Genomic DNA, 17,288 nt, shown 5'->3' on the forward strand with positions numbered 1-17,288 from the left:
GGGTTATGAACTCACATGTAGTAATAACTGAAATTTAAAAATCTGCTGATGTTGTACTACTTGCAGCAATACAGTAAAATACATGTTTTCTATGCATTCCATTCCATTACAAAATGCTTGACAAACTGCTTTTATGCATTTTTGTTCTTTACTGTGTAATTGTCCAGAATGCTAGAGATATGATGGTTCAGACTCATTACCATTTAAAATAATTAATAGGTGTGATCAAATCCTGCGGGAGTGAACCTGTCAGTGTGTTACATGTATATAAAGTGGTGTGTAAAGAAACTGATATTTGATAATGCTTTGGCCATGCACACATCTTTTGAGTGAAATACTGAATGAAATACGTTTTTCTTTTTTATCTACTTAAACTTTTTACATCTTTTATTGTAGTTTTAAAACAAAGAACATATAAATAACATAAAACAAATACATAATAAACAAAAATGAAGAAAGCAATAAGAATATATACATAATGCTATTTCTGACTCATGCTTGTCATGTGATGTTACTTCTCTCTGCTTGGACATTGTCATTTCTAATTACTGGATGCTGCATTTAAAAATGATCAAATAGCAAGCCTTTGCATATTAAAGGGGTCATATAATGTTGCTAAAAAGAACATTATTTGTTGTAATGGGTTTATGCGGTTCAAGTAAAAAAAAAAAAGCACATTATTTTCTACATACTATACAATATAGTTTCTCATCTATGCCCCACCTTTCTGAAACGCATACATTTTAACAAAGCTCATCGTCCTGAAAAGCGAGGTGTGCTCTGATTGGTCAGCTATCCATTGTGTTGTAATTGGCCGAATACCTCAAGCATGTGATGGAAATGTTACTCCCCCTGACTATACTGTGATGCCATGTGTGTCCTGGAGCACCGAGACTAAAACATTAAAGTGGGGATATAATTACAGATTATAATGACAATACCAGCAGCCCTTAATTCCAGTCCTCGCGCCCCCCAGCTCTGCATATTTTGTATGTTAACACACCAGCGAACATTTGGGCAATGTTATGCAAAGCTTCCCACACAGTTAAATAGACATATGGGGGTGTGTATAAATGAGGCGTTTTAGGAGCATGTGGACAAGTCTTAACTTTTATAAAGAATATCTCTTCAGATTTGAGACTTTAGTCTTTGTGCTTCACACAGGTGAGTTGGTCTGTACAAACCACAACTGTACAAAATATTGGTAGCAACACACTCTCCTCTATGCGTATAGACACTTTTCACACACACTGCTGTGTGCACATAATCCCACAAAAGACTCAGTAATATGTTTTTACATGCTCATGCACAACAGATCATCTTGCACTGTTCCCCAGCCAGCTGCTTGACTTACGGTGTTTCTCTTTGCACATGTACAGTATTGAAGCACGTATAATGTTTGTTTGTTTGTTTTTTATGTATAGGTAAACATTTATATATAGTATATTCATAGTCAAAATCTGTCAGTAGGTTAAGTGTGTGTAGGTTTATACTGTTTTACTTCATTGTTGTATGTCTGTATTTACGTAGCACAGTGTGAGACACAACATTTCGTTCCACTGTATGTCCACACATGTAGCGGAATGACAATAAAACTCAACTTGACTTGAACTTGAACTTTGAAACTTAACAGATCTTGTTTATGCACCAAGAGCTTGTAACACTCCAAAGAGAAAGGAAAAACAGAAATCGCATCATATGACCCCTTTAAATTATTTTCAAAGGAGCGTTCGGAATTTTGAGCCATCTAGCGCCCCCTGGAGGAAGAACCACTCTGTGCCTCACTGGAAACCGTTATTTACGCAAACGTTATTTATGCACACGTCAGCATTCGGTGTTGTCTGGCTTTTAGATCGATACTGAGAATGTCTAATTCAGTGATTTCTGTAATTTCCAGATTTTTGGAGGAATATGCGTCCAGCACGCCGAACAAACTGAAAGTGATAGACGCATATCTCCTGTATATTATGATGACTGGAGCGCTGCAGTTTCTATATTGTTTATTAGTCGGCACGTTTCCGTTCAACAGCTTTCTGTCTGGTTTCATATCATGTGTTGGGTCGTTTATTCTTGCAGGTAACTGATTTATTCTTGTTTCTCCCTCTCTCTCTCTCTCTCTCTCTCTCTCTCTCTCGTTATTTATGTGCACAATAAATATCCATCCAGTAAATAGCCTACAAATAAGTACTTACTATTTTTTTTATTGCATTTAATAATATCTCCATGTCTTCTTCAGTGTGTCTGAGAATCCAGATTAATCCTCAGAATAAAGGCGAGTTCTTGTCCATCTCACCAGAAAGAGCCTTTGCTGACTTTCTGTTCTCCCACACTGTGCTTCATCTGGTTGTTATTAATTTCATCGGTTAAAGTGTCCAGATGTGCTGATAAAAAGGTAAAATAAACTGACTTTAATCTATAGCAAAACCCCAAACCTTAATGGTCTTGCAGCCTATAAATTAATCGTGTAATTTGTAACTTTATTTAAGAGTAAAGTTATGTATTCTGTATCAATGTTTTGATATGGCAATAAAACAATTAAAATATTGACATGAAGATTAATGTTTAACAGGTAACCTGTAACTTTAAACTGTAGTTTCGCACTGTATCAAGCATTTAAATTGATCACATTTGGTTTTCTCTTAAAATAATCTAAATATTTTCTTTCACACATGCTCATTCATTTATTTATGTCTGTTTTATTTTATTTTATTTATTTATTTTTATTTATTTATTTTTTTTGCAGACTGACTGTCAAGAAATGTCCAAACCAAGCGCACCCAGCTACTAGAAGCAGAGAATAAATATCATGTTCATGATTGCTATTTTCTCCAAACACTGACAGCACCTGCACACCTTATCAAGATTCCCAAATCCTCAGACCTCCCTACACTACTAGACAGATAAATCACATTTCTTGAGATGGGATCTATTTTGGGTCCATTTCTGTTCCTTCTCTATATTCGGTGATTATTGAAGAGAATTCAGGCTAATATGCTCAACTGGAGTCTATCTTCATATTTTCTTCTTTTAATTTCAAACATGCTTGTACATGTTTCATTATCAAGTTTATAGAGATATATATTTTTTGCTTTATTCAGAAATAAAACATAATAAACCATGTGGATTTTTCATGGCCGTAACCAGAACATATGAACAACATACTCATAACTGTTAATTTGAATCAACATCATCATCGTGTGTGTGTGTTTGTGTGTGTGTGTGTGTGTGTGTGCGCGCGCGCGCAATTTAAAGCGCTTTGCATAAAAGCATCTGTGAACTGCCTAAATGAGAAAATCAAAAAAAAAAAAAATCAATCCTGAATGCATTAAAACAATAAGACAAATATGCAAATTAGAATTTAGAACAAGTGTTTCAATGTGAATTTAATTTTTTAATTTATTCGTGTGTTTTGTGTTAACTTACTGTTAACTATGAACCCAACTTCTTGTGAACTTTCCACAAAAGGGGCGCAAGGAGACTCAGAAAACCCAAATCCTCTATTATGCGGCAATGAAATCTCAGAAAAGTAACTTTGCTTCTTCAGCGCTGGCAATTTTTCAAAAGTATAATAGCTTTAAAAAAATACTATAGAGATATTAACAAAACAAAAACAAAAAAATATATATTTGATCCGCCTTTTTCACCTTTTGCGCATCTACCCACTTCGTTTTCTAATGTTTGACGTGCCCGTGACGTCATGACGCAAGCGCATGCGCGGTAGAGTCTGTCTGCACAGCGCTTCCTAAACACGGATTCAAACCGTTGCGGGTAAAGATTCGATTTAAACTCTATTTATCTGCCTGTTATTTAAATTGTGATCTTTTTTCTTCCACGAACACACATATTTTCCGCCACTTTTTTGTATTTAATTCGGTCGATTTGGGCAAAGCGCAAATATTCAGCGATTAAGCTCAAAACATTGATAATCTGTGGGTTGAAGACTGTAAACACGCTTACTATGATTAAACATTATTAATCAATGCAATTACTGATTCTACTAACAAAATATGTAATGCTATTGGACGACGTTTACCAGAGAATGCAAATGCATACAGTAGTTAACATTTGGTACACGATATATAAATATATCTCATCCGATTCATATTTTTACCGTGTTACCAGTGGGGTATGAAAACTTGTTTTCTCTTTGAATTTAGTTGTTTTTCTTGGCACATTGGCAGATGCTTGTTTTTGTTTTAATCAAAAACAAATTAAACTTTGACCAATTTCTCAGAAACAAATGCTTGTAAGTTTGTCAATGTGGTTCTCGATTAAATGCATCTTTATTTAAGAATCTGTAGACGTTTGGACTGGAAAATAAGACAGTAGAGTAAAAGAATAGAAAATAAGTCATTTCCATATTTGTGTGATTGGAAGCGGAGTTATTCAAGCATTAAGCTGTTCATATGGTCATTGTTTCATAACTGTGGTTCCACTACATCTTCCTTTCCACACCCATCAGATGCTGATTGACACCTGTTAGGTGCTGATGACCTCATGGCATCATCCTCTGAGGTGAACGTCCACATGGAAGAGGTGGTGGTGGTCACGACCCCTGACACAGCGGGTCAGACCTCATCGGCCGAGGAGGAGGAGAAGAATATACTGGTGGCGACGGATCTGGAACAGTCTGGGTGAGCACTTCACTCTTTCATGACTCCATCTTCAGCTCCCATCATGCACCTCTTCCAGACTCACAGCGGCTTTTGTCTTTTCCTGCACAGGGAAAACATTATGGAGCATAGCATGGAATCCGAGGCGGAGTCTAGTGCCACTATCTCCCTGCCCAAGGACACTGTTTTTGGTAGGTATTGCGATTCGCAAATTAAAGACACTTTAACAGAGCAATAATCCACTCAAACAGGTTTATCAGAGTGATTTCACCAGTTTATGCAGGTCATAAAAAGCTGGAGCACAAAGACTTGGATTCAAGAAGTCATGTCATTAAATGTTGCATGAACTGCAAAAACAAAACACACAAAAACTTTTTTTCCAGTGTTGAATTAAAATATACTGACTTGAGATGCAAATTGCACATAAGAAGTCTTGTTTTCTGAGAGACTGAATAATATTAATTAGTTTGTTTTCTGTTTGTTATCGGCCAGTGGGTTATGAAAAAATGTTTACCTTTGAATTAAGTTGCTTTTCCTTGGCTTTCATTTAATTTTGACCAGTTTCTCAGAAGCCAACACTTCTTATTTTATGTCATTTTTTTCTTTTTGAGTAAATATATCTTGATTTAAGACGTTTGGCTTGAAAAATTAAGACAAAAATACAGAGGAAGTGCATGACTTTTTGCGTTGTGTGATCAGAAGCTACAGTCATTTCCATATTTGTGTGGTGGGAAGCGGAGTTATTCAAGCATTAAGCTGTTCATATGGTCATTGTTTCATAAAATCAGTTTTGTTTTAGTATCATTGGTTTACTACTGTGTGTTTTAAAAATTTGAATTGCATTTTTATTTTTAATTTTATGTAAGTTTCAGTAGATTTAGTTTTTATGATTTTACTATTTCAACTTTTTTTTTTAGTTAAATTAATTTTTTTTATGGTTTTAGTTAGTAGTATTATAACCTTGTATAACATTTGAATACATAGATTTTATCAAAACCTAATTTAGCTATTGGAGATAATAAAGTTTTGATTATTCTTATTTGTGCATGCCATGTTCATATTTACACAGTGAAAATATCTGAAGATGCAGATGTGGAGGGTGATATTCTCTACCCAATAACGTGTGGGGACACCAAAGCCAACCTCGTCTGGAAGAAGTTTGTGTGTCCGGGGATCAACATCAAATGTGTGCAGGTAAATATGTGATCGAATCTGTTTTAAAACACTACAACATTATTGAGACACACTTCAGATCATATATTTGTTTGTTTTTTTCTTCTTGATTTAAAGGCTTGTTTGTTAATTAGGACGGTTAAGTCAATTCAGATAATCGCTATTTATTTAAATTTTCAGTTTTTAGTTAATGCATTAATTTCCTTTAGATGTTTAAAAAGTAAATCATGCTATTATTATGCTTATGTTATTAAATTACATAAAAACAACAGATTCCTCAAACTGCATAAATTTTTTTTATGCAAATATGTAATTTCAAAATAATTTGTACATATTATTATTTGCAAATAGCACTGATTAGCCATTTCACGTAAAATCAACAGATTATGTATTTCTAAGACAGCATCAGAATTCTGCAATAATACATACAAACATACATATATATATATATATATATATATATATATATATATATATATATATATTAAACTTAATAATTTTTATTTATTAAGCCTGTTTTTAGTTGATGCATTAATTTCCTTTGGACATTAAAAAATTAAATAATGTTATTATTATGCTTATGTTATTACATTACTGTTATTATTAAATTATCTTTGCAGCAGTGCTGAAAACTCATCCTGCATAAAAACAACAGATTCCTCAAACTGCATCAAAAAAATTAAAATGCAAATCTGCAATTAGAAAAAAAAGTACATATAATTATTTGCTAACAGCACTGATTAGCCAATTTACATAAAAACAACAGTTTTTGTATTTCTAAAATGGCATCAAAATGCTGCAATAATACATATTATATATTAAACTTTTTTTGTATTATTACGCCTGTTGTAGTTAATGCATAATATAATACATTCATATTTCATAGTTTAGATGACATTTCAGTTTTTCTAAAATGTGGTAAACAGTAATAATAAATAATAAGCATATGTGAATGATAATGTTTACTATCATATCTAACCCTTATCTCTCTATAAACATTAAGGAAATAGTTCACTCATCATGAATAATTTCAGAAAAGATCTGTAAGTAAAGACTGTGAAGCTCCTGGATTGTTTTGCCATAAATGTGCTGCTCTGAGTAACGGAGTGTCTGCATATCTTTGCCACATAGACAGTTTTATCTGTTCATGAATGAATTTAACTGCTTTCCATTTCCGGCGCTGATGCTGTGCTCGTCATAATGCTTCATATTCATCACTGCTGTGTTCCAGCTGAACGAGCATCTCATCAGTCCCAAGGAGTTTGTCTATATAGCGGGAAAGTCCACGCTGAAGGACTGGAAGAGAGCCATTCGCCTTAATGGGACCATGTTGAGGTTTGAGGCAGAAAAGAATATAAACTAGAAATGCATCCCAGCACTGGCAGTTTTATAATAGTTTTAGATTTCATTGTTTATCAAACTAAAAATTAAAGCACTGAAGGTGCTGATCTTATTTTCTGTCCTTAATCCTATTATTACTTTTTGTGCAGTTTTTTTTTTTTGTGCAGTGTATGTTTATGTGTGTGTGTGTGTGTGTGTGTGTGTGTGAGTGACAAGGCACAAGTGTTTTCAACATTGCTAATAATCAAATGTTTCTTAATCTGCACATCAGCATATTAGAATGATTTCTGTGTGAGACTGAAGACTGCAGTAATAATGCTGAAAATTCAGCTTTTCATCACAGAAATAAATAAAATTTTAACATATGTTCACATAGTGCATTTTTATTTTGAGTTGTAATAATATTTAACTTTTTTATATATATATTTTTTGATCACATAAATACAGCCTTAGTGAGCAGTCAAGTCGTCTTTAAAAAAAAAAAAAAAAAAAGTTTTAAAAACTCTCCAAACAATAGTGTTTGTATGTTCTATAAATGCAAATTAATTTCCAAGTGGAAAATATGAAAACATTGTATGTTTTCTTTGAAATATCGAGCACTGAGGAGTTGTTTATAATAAGATATGTAAACAGTGCTATTGGGATATCATGTTTACTGTAGTTTATGCAAGATGAATGCACTGTTTGGTTGTTTCTACAGGAAGATCATGGATTCAGGTGAGCTGGACTTCTATCAGCACTCCAGACTGTGTTCAAACACCTGCCGCAGTACCAAGATTGACCTGGTGGGGTCACGAGTGTCTCTCAGCAGCCAGCAGTCCACCGAAACGGCTCCTGCGACACCCGCCTCTGTGGACGGTATGAATCTGGACAGTTTATTCATAGTGTTTCACATTTGTATTTGACACATTTTTTGATTGCACTTCAATGTTTTTCACGATAGCTCCATTGAATGGTTTGAGCTAGGGTTGTGCGCAACAAATAATTTGACTGCATTCGTTAAAACAGAAGTTTTGTATCAGACTAGACTAAAAGCAAGAAAACCCCAAAATATGGTAAGAAAAAAAAAAAAACGTTGTGCGTGCGTGTGTATATAATAGCCAACATTTGAAAGACTCAATCTATGAATCACATTGACAAATCCCTCAATGAATTCCGCTAGAAATATGTCGCAATCATGCCGTACTCTTGCCTCGTGTTATCAACATTTAATTTTAGGAGGACGTTAAAAAAGAAAGAAACGAAAAGCGCAAACACTCAACGTCAGCCAATGCTTATTTATTAAAATCAGATGGGGAAAAATGCAGAACAATGAAAAATCAATCTTCTTATAACGTTAGCCATCATATTTAAACACAAGACAAAAACAATAGGGAATTTTATCAAGGAATAGCATTAAAACGGCTTTTAAAAACATAATTCGTCATGTAGCCTATTTCATCTAAACACAAAACGAACAAAAAGAAAGACAGACAGTACCTGAGGCGATTAGGGTTTCCATCCAAAGTTGCTAATTTAATTTAATGCGCAAAATTGGAATATTACATAAAACATTTGCGAACAACCACTGTTTCCATCCAACGCATCAAAGAGAACAAAATAGTCACTTCCTGTTAAACTGGCACTAAATATCAAGTTGGAAACACTTGAAAAAATGTGCTCTGCAGGAACTGAAGTCGTGCACGCAAAGATAACGAAAAGCTAGCCAAACTTTGAGCAGTGATTAATTATTTTGTGTATATGTTTCAGTGAATGGATCCTCAGCTTCGATTTCGGCAGATGCTGGTGATGACAGCACAGAATGGGTGACGGCTATCGGAGGTAAGAGACTTAGGGATGTATTGTATGTAGTCTGTGTAGTCGTTAATGGGTTTAACACTGTCACCGGCCCGTTCTGCTCCATGTCAGAGGACACCATGACGTTCTGGAGAGGACTGAAGGATGCTGGGCTGCTGGAGGAGGTGATGGAGGACATGCAGGGAGAGATCCAGGAGATTCTCAAGGGCCTGGAGGAGCGAATCCACGACCCGCCGCTTCAGGTTAAAGGTCAGTGTTAAAGCCTTTCCACACGGAGCGCGAAACAATTTAACAAATAACTAGGGATGTAACAATTAACTGTGAGCCGGTTGAAAATTGATTCAAAATGTGACGATTCAAATCTGTTGAGATGCAAAACAAATCGTGATTTAATTGGGGTAGGAGTTTAAATTAATGCATGTCTGAGGGGAACTTACTTAACGTCTTTAGAAAAGTTTAGATTTTTTCTCTTCATCTTGTCTCTGTGTAATTCGCATTAAAGTTCATAACTGCAGTGCTGCATATTTTACAGCGGTAACCAAGAAAACGATGTAAGCGCCACCTGCTGGCAGATAGTGAATCTGTGTCTCATTCAGACATTTTTTTATATATATATATAGTTTTTTCAAAACTGTTCATGTTGCATGTATGCAGCATTTTTGTTTGGATCATGATTAAAATTAAAATGCAGTGGTTGCCTGTCAAATGCAAAGAGCACACAAAACCTTATTTTGTTTATATGAAGAGATATTTTATTTGAGTTATTGCGTTGATTTAGGGCTCGTTTTAAAATTTCAATTTAGTTTTGATGTTTACATTTACATGATATTTACATTTAGTCATTTAGCAGATGCTTTTATCCAAAGCGACTTAGAAATGAGAACAATAGAAGCAATCAAAACCAACAAAAGAGCAATAATATGCATGTGCTATATTAGTATAGTGTTAGATTACATTTTCACAAAGGGATGTGCAACATTTTGTCCAAACAATAATAAAAGGGACACATTTTATGTATAATTTGTCTTAAATCTCATTTTATAAACAACCTGATACTACAGTCAGTTTGAACCCACTTGATATTTATTTGGACACTAAACTCAATTTCTTTCTCAAAATCTTAAAACAGTGTTTCTCCTCAGACTTTAATGCTACAATGCTTAAAATGAGTTGTATAGACTAATAGGCAAATTGTGCATATATATGTATTTAATATTAATAATGAATATATTCATTATTCATATAACAATATCAAATATAGTATTTTCATCTATTTTTATATTTTAGAATATATTATATAAATTATATTATTATTGTTGTTTTTAAAGTTCAGTTTGTGAATGTATATCGCAATTATATATGTATATATTAATAACTTTATGCTAGTGATATAATAATAGCTTTTTATATAATATAAGTGATTATTAATCTAATATATAAGACTTTATATATAATTTTTTTGTGGTATTTTCAATATTTTAGCATATTAAAGGTCAGACTGATTTGGTATTGTTCATTACTTGAATCTGTCAACAGATGCTGCTCTGCTCAACAATATAGTCCAGAACTTCGGTATGTTGGACCTGGTGAAGAAAGTTCTTGCCAGTCACAAAAGCCAGATGGATCGCTGTAGGGAGCAGTACACGCGCAGCTTAGTGGGTCTGTACCTGTTTTTGTCTTTATCTCCTCATCCAGCAACAGACTTTTTGTGCATATTGTGTTTTTGAATGAGAAAGTGAGCTTTAACTTTGCATTTATAGCCCTAGAGCAACAGTGTGACGAGCATCGCAAACGCGCCAAAGAACTAAAGAGCAAATCCCAGCACCTCAACAACGTCCTGATGACCTTGACCCCCGTGACCTCGCCTCCCACCACAAAGCGCCCCCGTCTGACCCGTGCTGTCTCGGGTCCCGCCACCGTGGCCTCCACGGCCGCCCAGCCCGCACACTTCACCCTGCCCATCACACAGCTCACTGGCATCCCGCTGGACAAAGTGCTGTCGGTTCCGACCCAGTCGCCCCTGATCGGTGGATACACGGTGCTGACGTCACCCGGAGGCACCGAACTCCAGTCTGAAGGCTCTAATTTAACCGTGTTGAGCACCGCTGCGGTTACACAGGGGTCCACGGCACCCACTTTCGTCAAAGTGGTCAGTCCGTTCCAGCTGGTCACACTGCCCACAGTAGGAGCTGGAGCTACGGTGCAGAATCTGGCAGCGCCAGTAGGGGGCGCAGTGGGCGGCACTGTAGTGGCGGTACCCATCAGCAGTGTAAACACTGCCAGTGTGGAGACCGTCGGGCCGCAGGCGGAAGTGGCTACAGAACAGAAAGACGACCAGAAGGAGTGAAATTCTCCTGAAACCGTGTTCAGTTCAGTTTTTGATGTTAATGCATATGTTATATCCTCTGTTTGTACATAGAGGATTAACTTTTTTGCTTTTTTAGAGTTCATTTGCAACTTTTTTTTGCAACAACAGCCATGGTGTGGTAAGGATTTATTTTTTATTTTTGCATTGCATTTGATTTAATTGTAATCTAATTACAATGTGGTAAAATATAGCCTGAATTGTTTAAAGCGAAAGTTCTCCCAAATATTAATCATCATTTACTCACTCCACGGTTGTTCCAAACCTGTGTGAGTTTTCTCATGTGGCACATGAAAGATGATATTTTGGCAACCAAAGAGTTGTTGGGTAGCCATTAACAATTCTTCTTTCATGTTCAATTGAAGAAAGAAATTCATAGATTCGGAACAACTTGAGAGTGAGTTAATGATTAAATACTTTTCATTTTTGGGTGAACTGTCCCTTTAAGGATGTTTTTTATTAAATGTAAGGCACATTTTGTCTTTAAAATTTCATGGTTGACCAGTGTATGCATAATTTGTATTTTTTTTCTCACTCCATTATTTATCCTGTTCACATAACATTTTCTCGTATAATTTTTTCTCTATCGATGTTTCATCTTAGTATTTCTGAAAATACTTGTTACAGTGAAATCTGTACTTGACGTAGTTGATTATTTAAAATGCATTTACCTGGACCATGACAATCTTGTCTTTTAAAATAAATACAAATTGTACAATACAGAAAATTGGCCTCCTAAACAACATCATGTCCAAGATTAGGGGATCAAATGTCCAATTTTAAGAAAAGACGGTCATTGAAAAAACTGATTCAGAACTGATTCCTTGTAGTTCAACATTTTTTCTAACACTCTTACCATAGTAAAACCAGGTGTTTTAGCTGTTTCACAGAAGGGGTCTGAGGTGCTTTCTGTATATACTTAAGTCTTTCTTTAGCACAATACTTCAGGAAAAAATACTTTTCAAGTGGTGAATTTAACTTGTAACTCTTTTTTTTTTTACCAACAGGTGGCGCTAATTACTTAAATATTATAGTGCAACGTGAGTCCTGACTTTCAGATGGACATGTCCATATAGAGTAAAGAAGAGTTTAAGCTTAGTAAGTAAAATAGCAGTAAGTCGTGTAGTAACATCTCATCTTTAATTTAACAATCGAACATGAATATGGCTAAAAAAAATAATAATAATTTAAAAATCTGAAAAAAACATTTACCAAACAAATTTAGCAGGTAAAGTTCTTGCCGTTTATTGGTCATCTTAAACAAGCATTATCTGCAGGATGTACTGATTGCTTACATGGAGGTAAAGTTAATGAGAAACAACAAGTGGTCAGTCACTGAAACGTCCCGAGCGCATGATTGACAGGTGACAGGTGATTGATGGCGTCCAGAGGTCAGCAGCCATTTGGGATAGTAAAACACCTCAGCACGTGTAAGGTCATGACATCTGTGACCCTGAACCACAAAACCAGCCATAAGGGTCAATTTAATTAAAAACCGAGGTGTATACCTCATCTGAAAGCTGAAAGAATTTGTTAGTATATGACCATATTTGGCCGAGATGCAACCATCTTAAATCTTAGGTTGCAAATAATAATAATAATAATCTAAATATTGTGGAAATCGCCTTTAATGTTGTCCAAATGAAGTTGTTAGCAATGCATAGGCTATTGCTAATCAACTTTTTCGAAATTTACAAAATATATTTCAGCATTACTTCCCTAGCCTAATGATTTTTTGCGTAAAGGAAAGATATATATATTTTCTACCCATACGTGTAGGTTTATGGCTATTGCTATTGCTATACCCGTGCTACTCATGACTGGTTTAATGCTGCAGGGTCACATTAGTTGGGGAAACTGAAATGCGTTGGCTCAATGAGTTCTGGTTGGGTTATCTATGATACAATAGCCTATAAAGCATTGTCCTCGTACGATGAGGGCTGTTCGTCAGAGCGCACGGAGATTTTAAAATGACGCCGTAAAAACCCGCCATATCGCTTTTGGTTGTCCCACCTCAACTTCGGGCGAATTCTTCGCATAAACCCTCCATATCTCTTCTGCAACACCTGCGGGCTGGTGTTTTCCACAAAGTTGCTTCTTTTTGGCCCGAATTTGCGGAGAAACCCGCCGTAGCGTTTGACTTCGTTCAAAGGAACGTCGTTATCGTAAACTCCCGTTTCGTTTTCCGCGGTCACGTCTTCGCCCTCGTCGTCTTCCGTGATGGACGGGACGTCTCGCTCGCCCAGTTTCGAGAGCGATTCTCCGTATTTCTTCGCGAACAATCCTTTTAGAATGGCGTTCTCTTTCCAGGGTGAAGCGAAAAACTTCTGTTTATTCTTCTCGATCCTCTTGATGAAGCCCCCGTATCGCTTGACCAGGTTGGACGCCTTCTCTTGGAGATCCTCCGCGTTCAGCGCGCTTCGCTCTCCGTCGGCGTCGGGGTTGAGTTCGGCGAATTCATCTGAAAGCTCCTGTAAAGCTTTCTCGCATCTGTCTAATGTACTTGTAGATGGCACGGCTCCTTCACATTCTAAAGTGCAAGTCTGCAGAAAGAAAAGTAGGTTAAGACTGACTCCGTGCACTTCTGGAGACGTTACATTCTGAGACCCGACGTTCCAAAAAAGAACGTTTGTTTGTTTTGTTTTTAAATAAAAGCGTCACATAGAGAACTTAGAAGCAACGTTCTGCAGAACCTAAACTTGAACGCATGGGGCTTTTTAATCTCAAAAGAATCTAATACGAGAACTCCACAGAGCCAAAATATCTATTGATTAGAAGATGGTTGTTTGAAGAAACTTTTATCTTTTTATAAGTTTGCTCTTAATGAACATTAATATAAGAACCAATTCGAAGGTCTTATTGTCTGATGCCATAAAGTTTTCAAGTTCCACAAGTGGCGTTTTATCTATAAAAACATTTAAATCTTGATTGTAGCTATCGGCTTATCTAATATGTACTATTTTTTTCAGTATAGGTTTTTCCAATATGATAATCAACGAGCGCGCTATTGTCGCGCTCTCCATGGTGCTGAATGCGCGCGCTCCAAACGGGATGCGCCCAGTGTATTTGTTAATGACAAAGGAAGCGACTATTTCTCAAGTTTAAAATATTTCTATTGCAGAGAGACTTTTCTATTTTTCATATATATAATAGTATGAGAGAGTGAAAAAAAGGCGTAATCTCACCAAGCGGTTCACTGCAGAGTCCAGGTCGGAGATCTGTTGCGCGCATCTCATGCATTGCTCTGAACAATCTGCCTGACTCAAGCTTGGCAAGCTCAGCATCAACACCAAAACATACCACTCCATCATCTACAGCGATTCCTGCGGTACGAGAGAAGAAAACAGGCTTTAAGTGCACTATCTTCCTCATATAATCTACACTGCTGGGAGGTGTTTGAGGTTTTTCAACAATTTATCTATAATGGTTGACGTCTTTCTTTTTCTAGGTTGCTTATGTCTTTGTCTTACCAGTTTAACATCCAAAACCTTTTGAGGCACGTGTGCCAACACAAAATCTCCTCTGTTACCTTGAGTACCTACAGAGCTTCTTGTTCTCCAAGCGTCAAGGCGATCACTTGGTGAAGCTGGCTGAAACTTCTTTGTTCTCGTGTCCTTTGATAGAGTCACTCTTTATCCATCTACGGTTTGCTCTTACTTGGACTCAGTCTCCATACTTTTATTCACACAGCCACCTGAACAAACCAATGAGAACGACGAGCTATTTGACTGACTGGCCCCTCCCACGCGATGTTGCAGCGTTTCGGGAATAATAATAATATAAACAATAACGAAATGAGCTATAGCCTAACAGAAAAGGGTTAGGCATGGTTTCAAAAAAAAAATCATGATATGGATATGCTGTATAAGGTGAGGAAGTTTGAAGAGGAGGATGCGCCAGGGGTAACTTGTATTACTGAGTTGCAGTATTAGCTCAAGGCTGCAGGCTTGTCTCTTTTCAACGACCGCAGCTCTTTTTTTAGATTTCATTCCAATTCAACAATATTTGCAGTGCCATAAATCACGGTTCTTTAAAATACGCAATATCCAGACGAGAGCAAGGCCCTCGTTTCCAGAGTTGTCTTCCTCCGTTAACCTCCCGGAGTTAATGGATGTTCCGGTCATTCTGCACAACGATCAGTACCCGGAACTCCAACATTCAGCGTGTATTGGGAGAGTCAAGGAAAGACGGCTGCAGATCTAAGAGTGCCGTGGAAATATATTTTGATTATGATGACTCGTGTCTAATGAATCGGCTACATTGAATCGTTTTTGCACTCAAACAATCTTAAACAGAAGACTAATTTTTTTTTATAATTTATTAAAATTTTTGTATGCATGTTATAGCCTATGCAAATCTATAATTAAGTGTTAAATCTGATGTTTTTAAGTTTTGTTGTAGCCTATCGTTTTCCTGTTATGTGGATTTGTATTTTATTTTACACAATACAAGTGCTAGCTAACAATCAGTAAATTATACAATTATTGGCCTATACAATGAAAGGGGACGATTTCTTTTTTAAATTTTTTTTCTTTTTTTAACCAATTTTGGGTGGTTCAAGCTAAATAAGTTTGTGTACATTCTGTGTTCAACACTATAAGTTTTAGTTACCAGCTCAGATCTGAACACCTCAGCACTAACTCTTCATCTCTGTGAGAACTGGAGCTATGAGATGGGATGTGGTGAGAGTCACGCGCTGTCAGTCTTCGTCTTCAATGAATAAAGGGCAGTTTCTAAGCAACCTCACCTAACGGTATGTGTGTTAGTCTCCTGAGCTCGTTTGGACATGTTGATCTTCCTGCTTGTTGCCAAAGAACCAAAAAAAAAAAAAAGAACAGAAAAGAACAGAAAAGAAAAGAAAAAAAAACGATTAATTTAGGTTGTCATGGAGGATGCACAAATTAATCTTCTCTCCTCCCAGAAGAAGTTCAAGTGTATGAGCCAAAAATTATTACTTTTGTCTTACTACAAAAACTCCTTAAAGGTTTCAGAACTCAAAACTTTGTCGATAGCTACTCTAAAAACAGCTAATAGGGCTACTGAAGTGGACTAGTCTGCTTAATCTACCCGAAAGTACATAGCAATAGCACAAGTTTATGTTTCGATTTAGCGTTTTTAAACACAGAAATTGACTTTGGCGTGCATATGATACGCAATTAGTGGAATGTACTCACCCTGAAAAATCCCACAATGCACCACAAAAACGTTAACCTGAAATAACCGAATGGCCGAATTAATGTACAGGATATACTGATTCATGAGCTCGGGAGCTGATTGAGACGTACCCAAAGTCCCTTTAAAGGTATTCCATTATTTTTGATATTATATGCACGCCAAAGTCCATTTCTGAGTATCAATGGCACGATTTTCTGTTTGTTTTTAGCATACTGTTTATACACATTTTCATGAGACTGGGCAGAGAGCATGTGGAATGTGACACTCTATGATGTAATAGTGTAGATAAGCACCGCCTCCGCAGAAGAAGATGAAGTCACTGCCTGTTTAGCCCCGCCCACTGATTTACGCATGTAACTTAGGAGAGAGGCAATGCGCAGGTCTACGCCGAAATTAAGGTGTCCTTGAGCAACGCACCGAACCCCCAGCTGCTCCCCAGGCGCCGCAGCATAAATGGCTGCTCACTGCTCCATGTGTGTGTTCACGGTGTGTGTGTTCACTGCTGTGTGTGCGCACTTTGGATGGGTTAAAAGCAGAGCATGAATTCTGAGTATGGGTCACCATACTTGGCTGTATGTCATGTCACTCATGTGCATATGGCAGCCATTCTCAGAAATATTAATAAAAGATGTAGTCAACAGCAATATGATGCAATCACACTTTTAGCAATTATTTATGAGGAATGTATGCACACTGTCAAAAGTACACAATTGTTAGCCAATCATAGCAGTGGGCTTTAACTTGGGAGTCTACAATCTGCACGCCCATATGAGAGGGATTAAAAACAGGACAGAAAATAGCTAATTACGTCTTAATTAGGTTTT

The 17,288-nt window shown here is 36.5% G+C and overlaps 3 protein-coding genes across 4 annotated transcripts; 2 read left to right on the forward strand and 1 right to left on the reverse strand.

Moving 5' to 3' along the window:
- The first annotated feature begins 1,800 nt into the window (after positions 1-1,800).
- Positions 1,801-3,120, forward strand: LOC128011772 (dolichyl-diphosphooligosaccharide--protein glycosyltransferase subunit DAD1). Its single transcript, XM_052594478.1, has 3 exons — positions 1,801-2,076; positions 2,237-2,392; positions 2,744-3,120. The coding sequence occupies exons 1-2, from the start codon at positions 1,866-1,868 to the stop codon at positions 2,365-2,367; spliced, it is 342 nt and encodes a 113-aa protein (XP_052450438.1). The 5' UTR covers positions 1,801-1,865; the 3' UTR covers positions 2,368-2,392; positions 2,744-3,120.
- Positions 3,121-3,645: 525 nt separating this feature from the next.
- Positions 3,646-12,109, forward strand: gmeb2 (glucocorticoid modulatory element binding protein 2). Its single transcript, XM_052594477.1, has 10 exons — positions 3,646-3,768; positions 4,463-4,634; positions 4,725-4,804; positions 5,683-5,807; positions 7,018-7,121; positions 7,828-7,985; positions 8,877-8,948; positions 9,036-9,173; positions 10,461-10,583; positions 10,685-12,109. The coding sequence occupies exons 2-10, from the start codon at positions 4,498-4,500 to the stop codon at positions 11,269-11,271; spliced, it is 1,524 nt and encodes a 507-aa protein (XP_052450437.1). The 5' UTR covers positions 3,646-3,768; positions 4,463-4,497; the 3' UTR covers positions 11,272-12,109.
- A 315-nt stretch (positions 12,110-12,424) lies between these two features.
- pdyn (prodynorphin) lies at positions 12,425-14,965 on the reverse strand. 2 transcript variants are annotated; one of them, XM_052594757.1, is made up of 3 exons: positions 14,832-14,941; positions 14,475-14,612; positions 12,425-13,832 (listed from the first exon to the last, which is right to left on the reverse strand). In XM_052594757.1, the coding sequence occupies exons 2-3, from the start codon at positions 14,598-14,600 to the stop codon at positions 13,200-13,202; spliced, it is 759 nt and encodes a 252-aa protein (XP_052450717.1). In that variant the 5' UTR covers positions 14,601-14,612; positions 14,832-14,941; the 3' UTR covers positions 12,425-13,199. The 2 variants fall into 2 exon arrangements, with proteins under 2 accessions (XP_052450717.1, XP_052450716.1); XM_052594756.1 differs by having other exon boundaries at positions 12,426-13,832; positions 14,819-14,965.
- Positions 14,966-17,288: the final 2,323 nt, after the last annotated feature.

This window comes from Carassius gibelio, chromosome B23 (genome assembly GCF_023724105.1).
Source record: "Carassius gibelio isolate Cgi1373 ecotype wild population from Czech Republic chromosome B23, carGib1.2-hapl.c, whole genome shotgun sequence".
Classification (NCBI taxonomy): domain Eukaryota; kingdom Metazoa; phylum Chordata; class Actinopteri; order Cypriniformes; family Cyprinidae; genus Carassius; species Carassius gibelio.

Bases quoted from the DNA above. Each gene is read 5' to 3' on its own strand.
- pdyn (XM_052594757.1), bottom strand. From the start codon at position 14,600: ATGATGGAGTGGTATGTTTTGGTGTTGATGCTGAGCTTGCCAAGCTTG. The intron at 13,833-14,474 runs GTGAGATTACGC...TTCTTTCTGCAG, and splicing joins ACTCTGCAGTGAACCGCTTG to ACTTGCACTTTAGAATGTGA.
- LOC128011772 (XM_052594478.1), top strand. From the start codon at position 1,866: ATGTCTAATTCAGTGATTTCTGTAATTTCCAGATTTTTGGAGGAATAT. The intron at 2,077-2,236 runs GTAACTGATTTA...TGTCTTCTTCAG, and splicing joins TGGGTCGTTTATTCTTGCAG to TGTGTCTGAGAATCCAGATT.
- gmeb2 (XM_052594477.1), top strand. From the start codon at position 4,498: ATGGCATCATCCTCTGAGGTGAACGTCCACATGGAAGAGGTGGTGGTG. The intron at 4,805-5,682 runs GTAGGTATTGCG...ATATTTACACAG, and splicing joins GCCCAAGGACACTGTTTTTG to TGAAAATATCTGAAGATGCA. The intron at 10,584-10,684 runs GTCTGTACCTGT...TTGCATTTATAG, and splicing joins GTACACGCGCAGCTTAGTGG to CCCTAGAGCAACAGTGTGAC.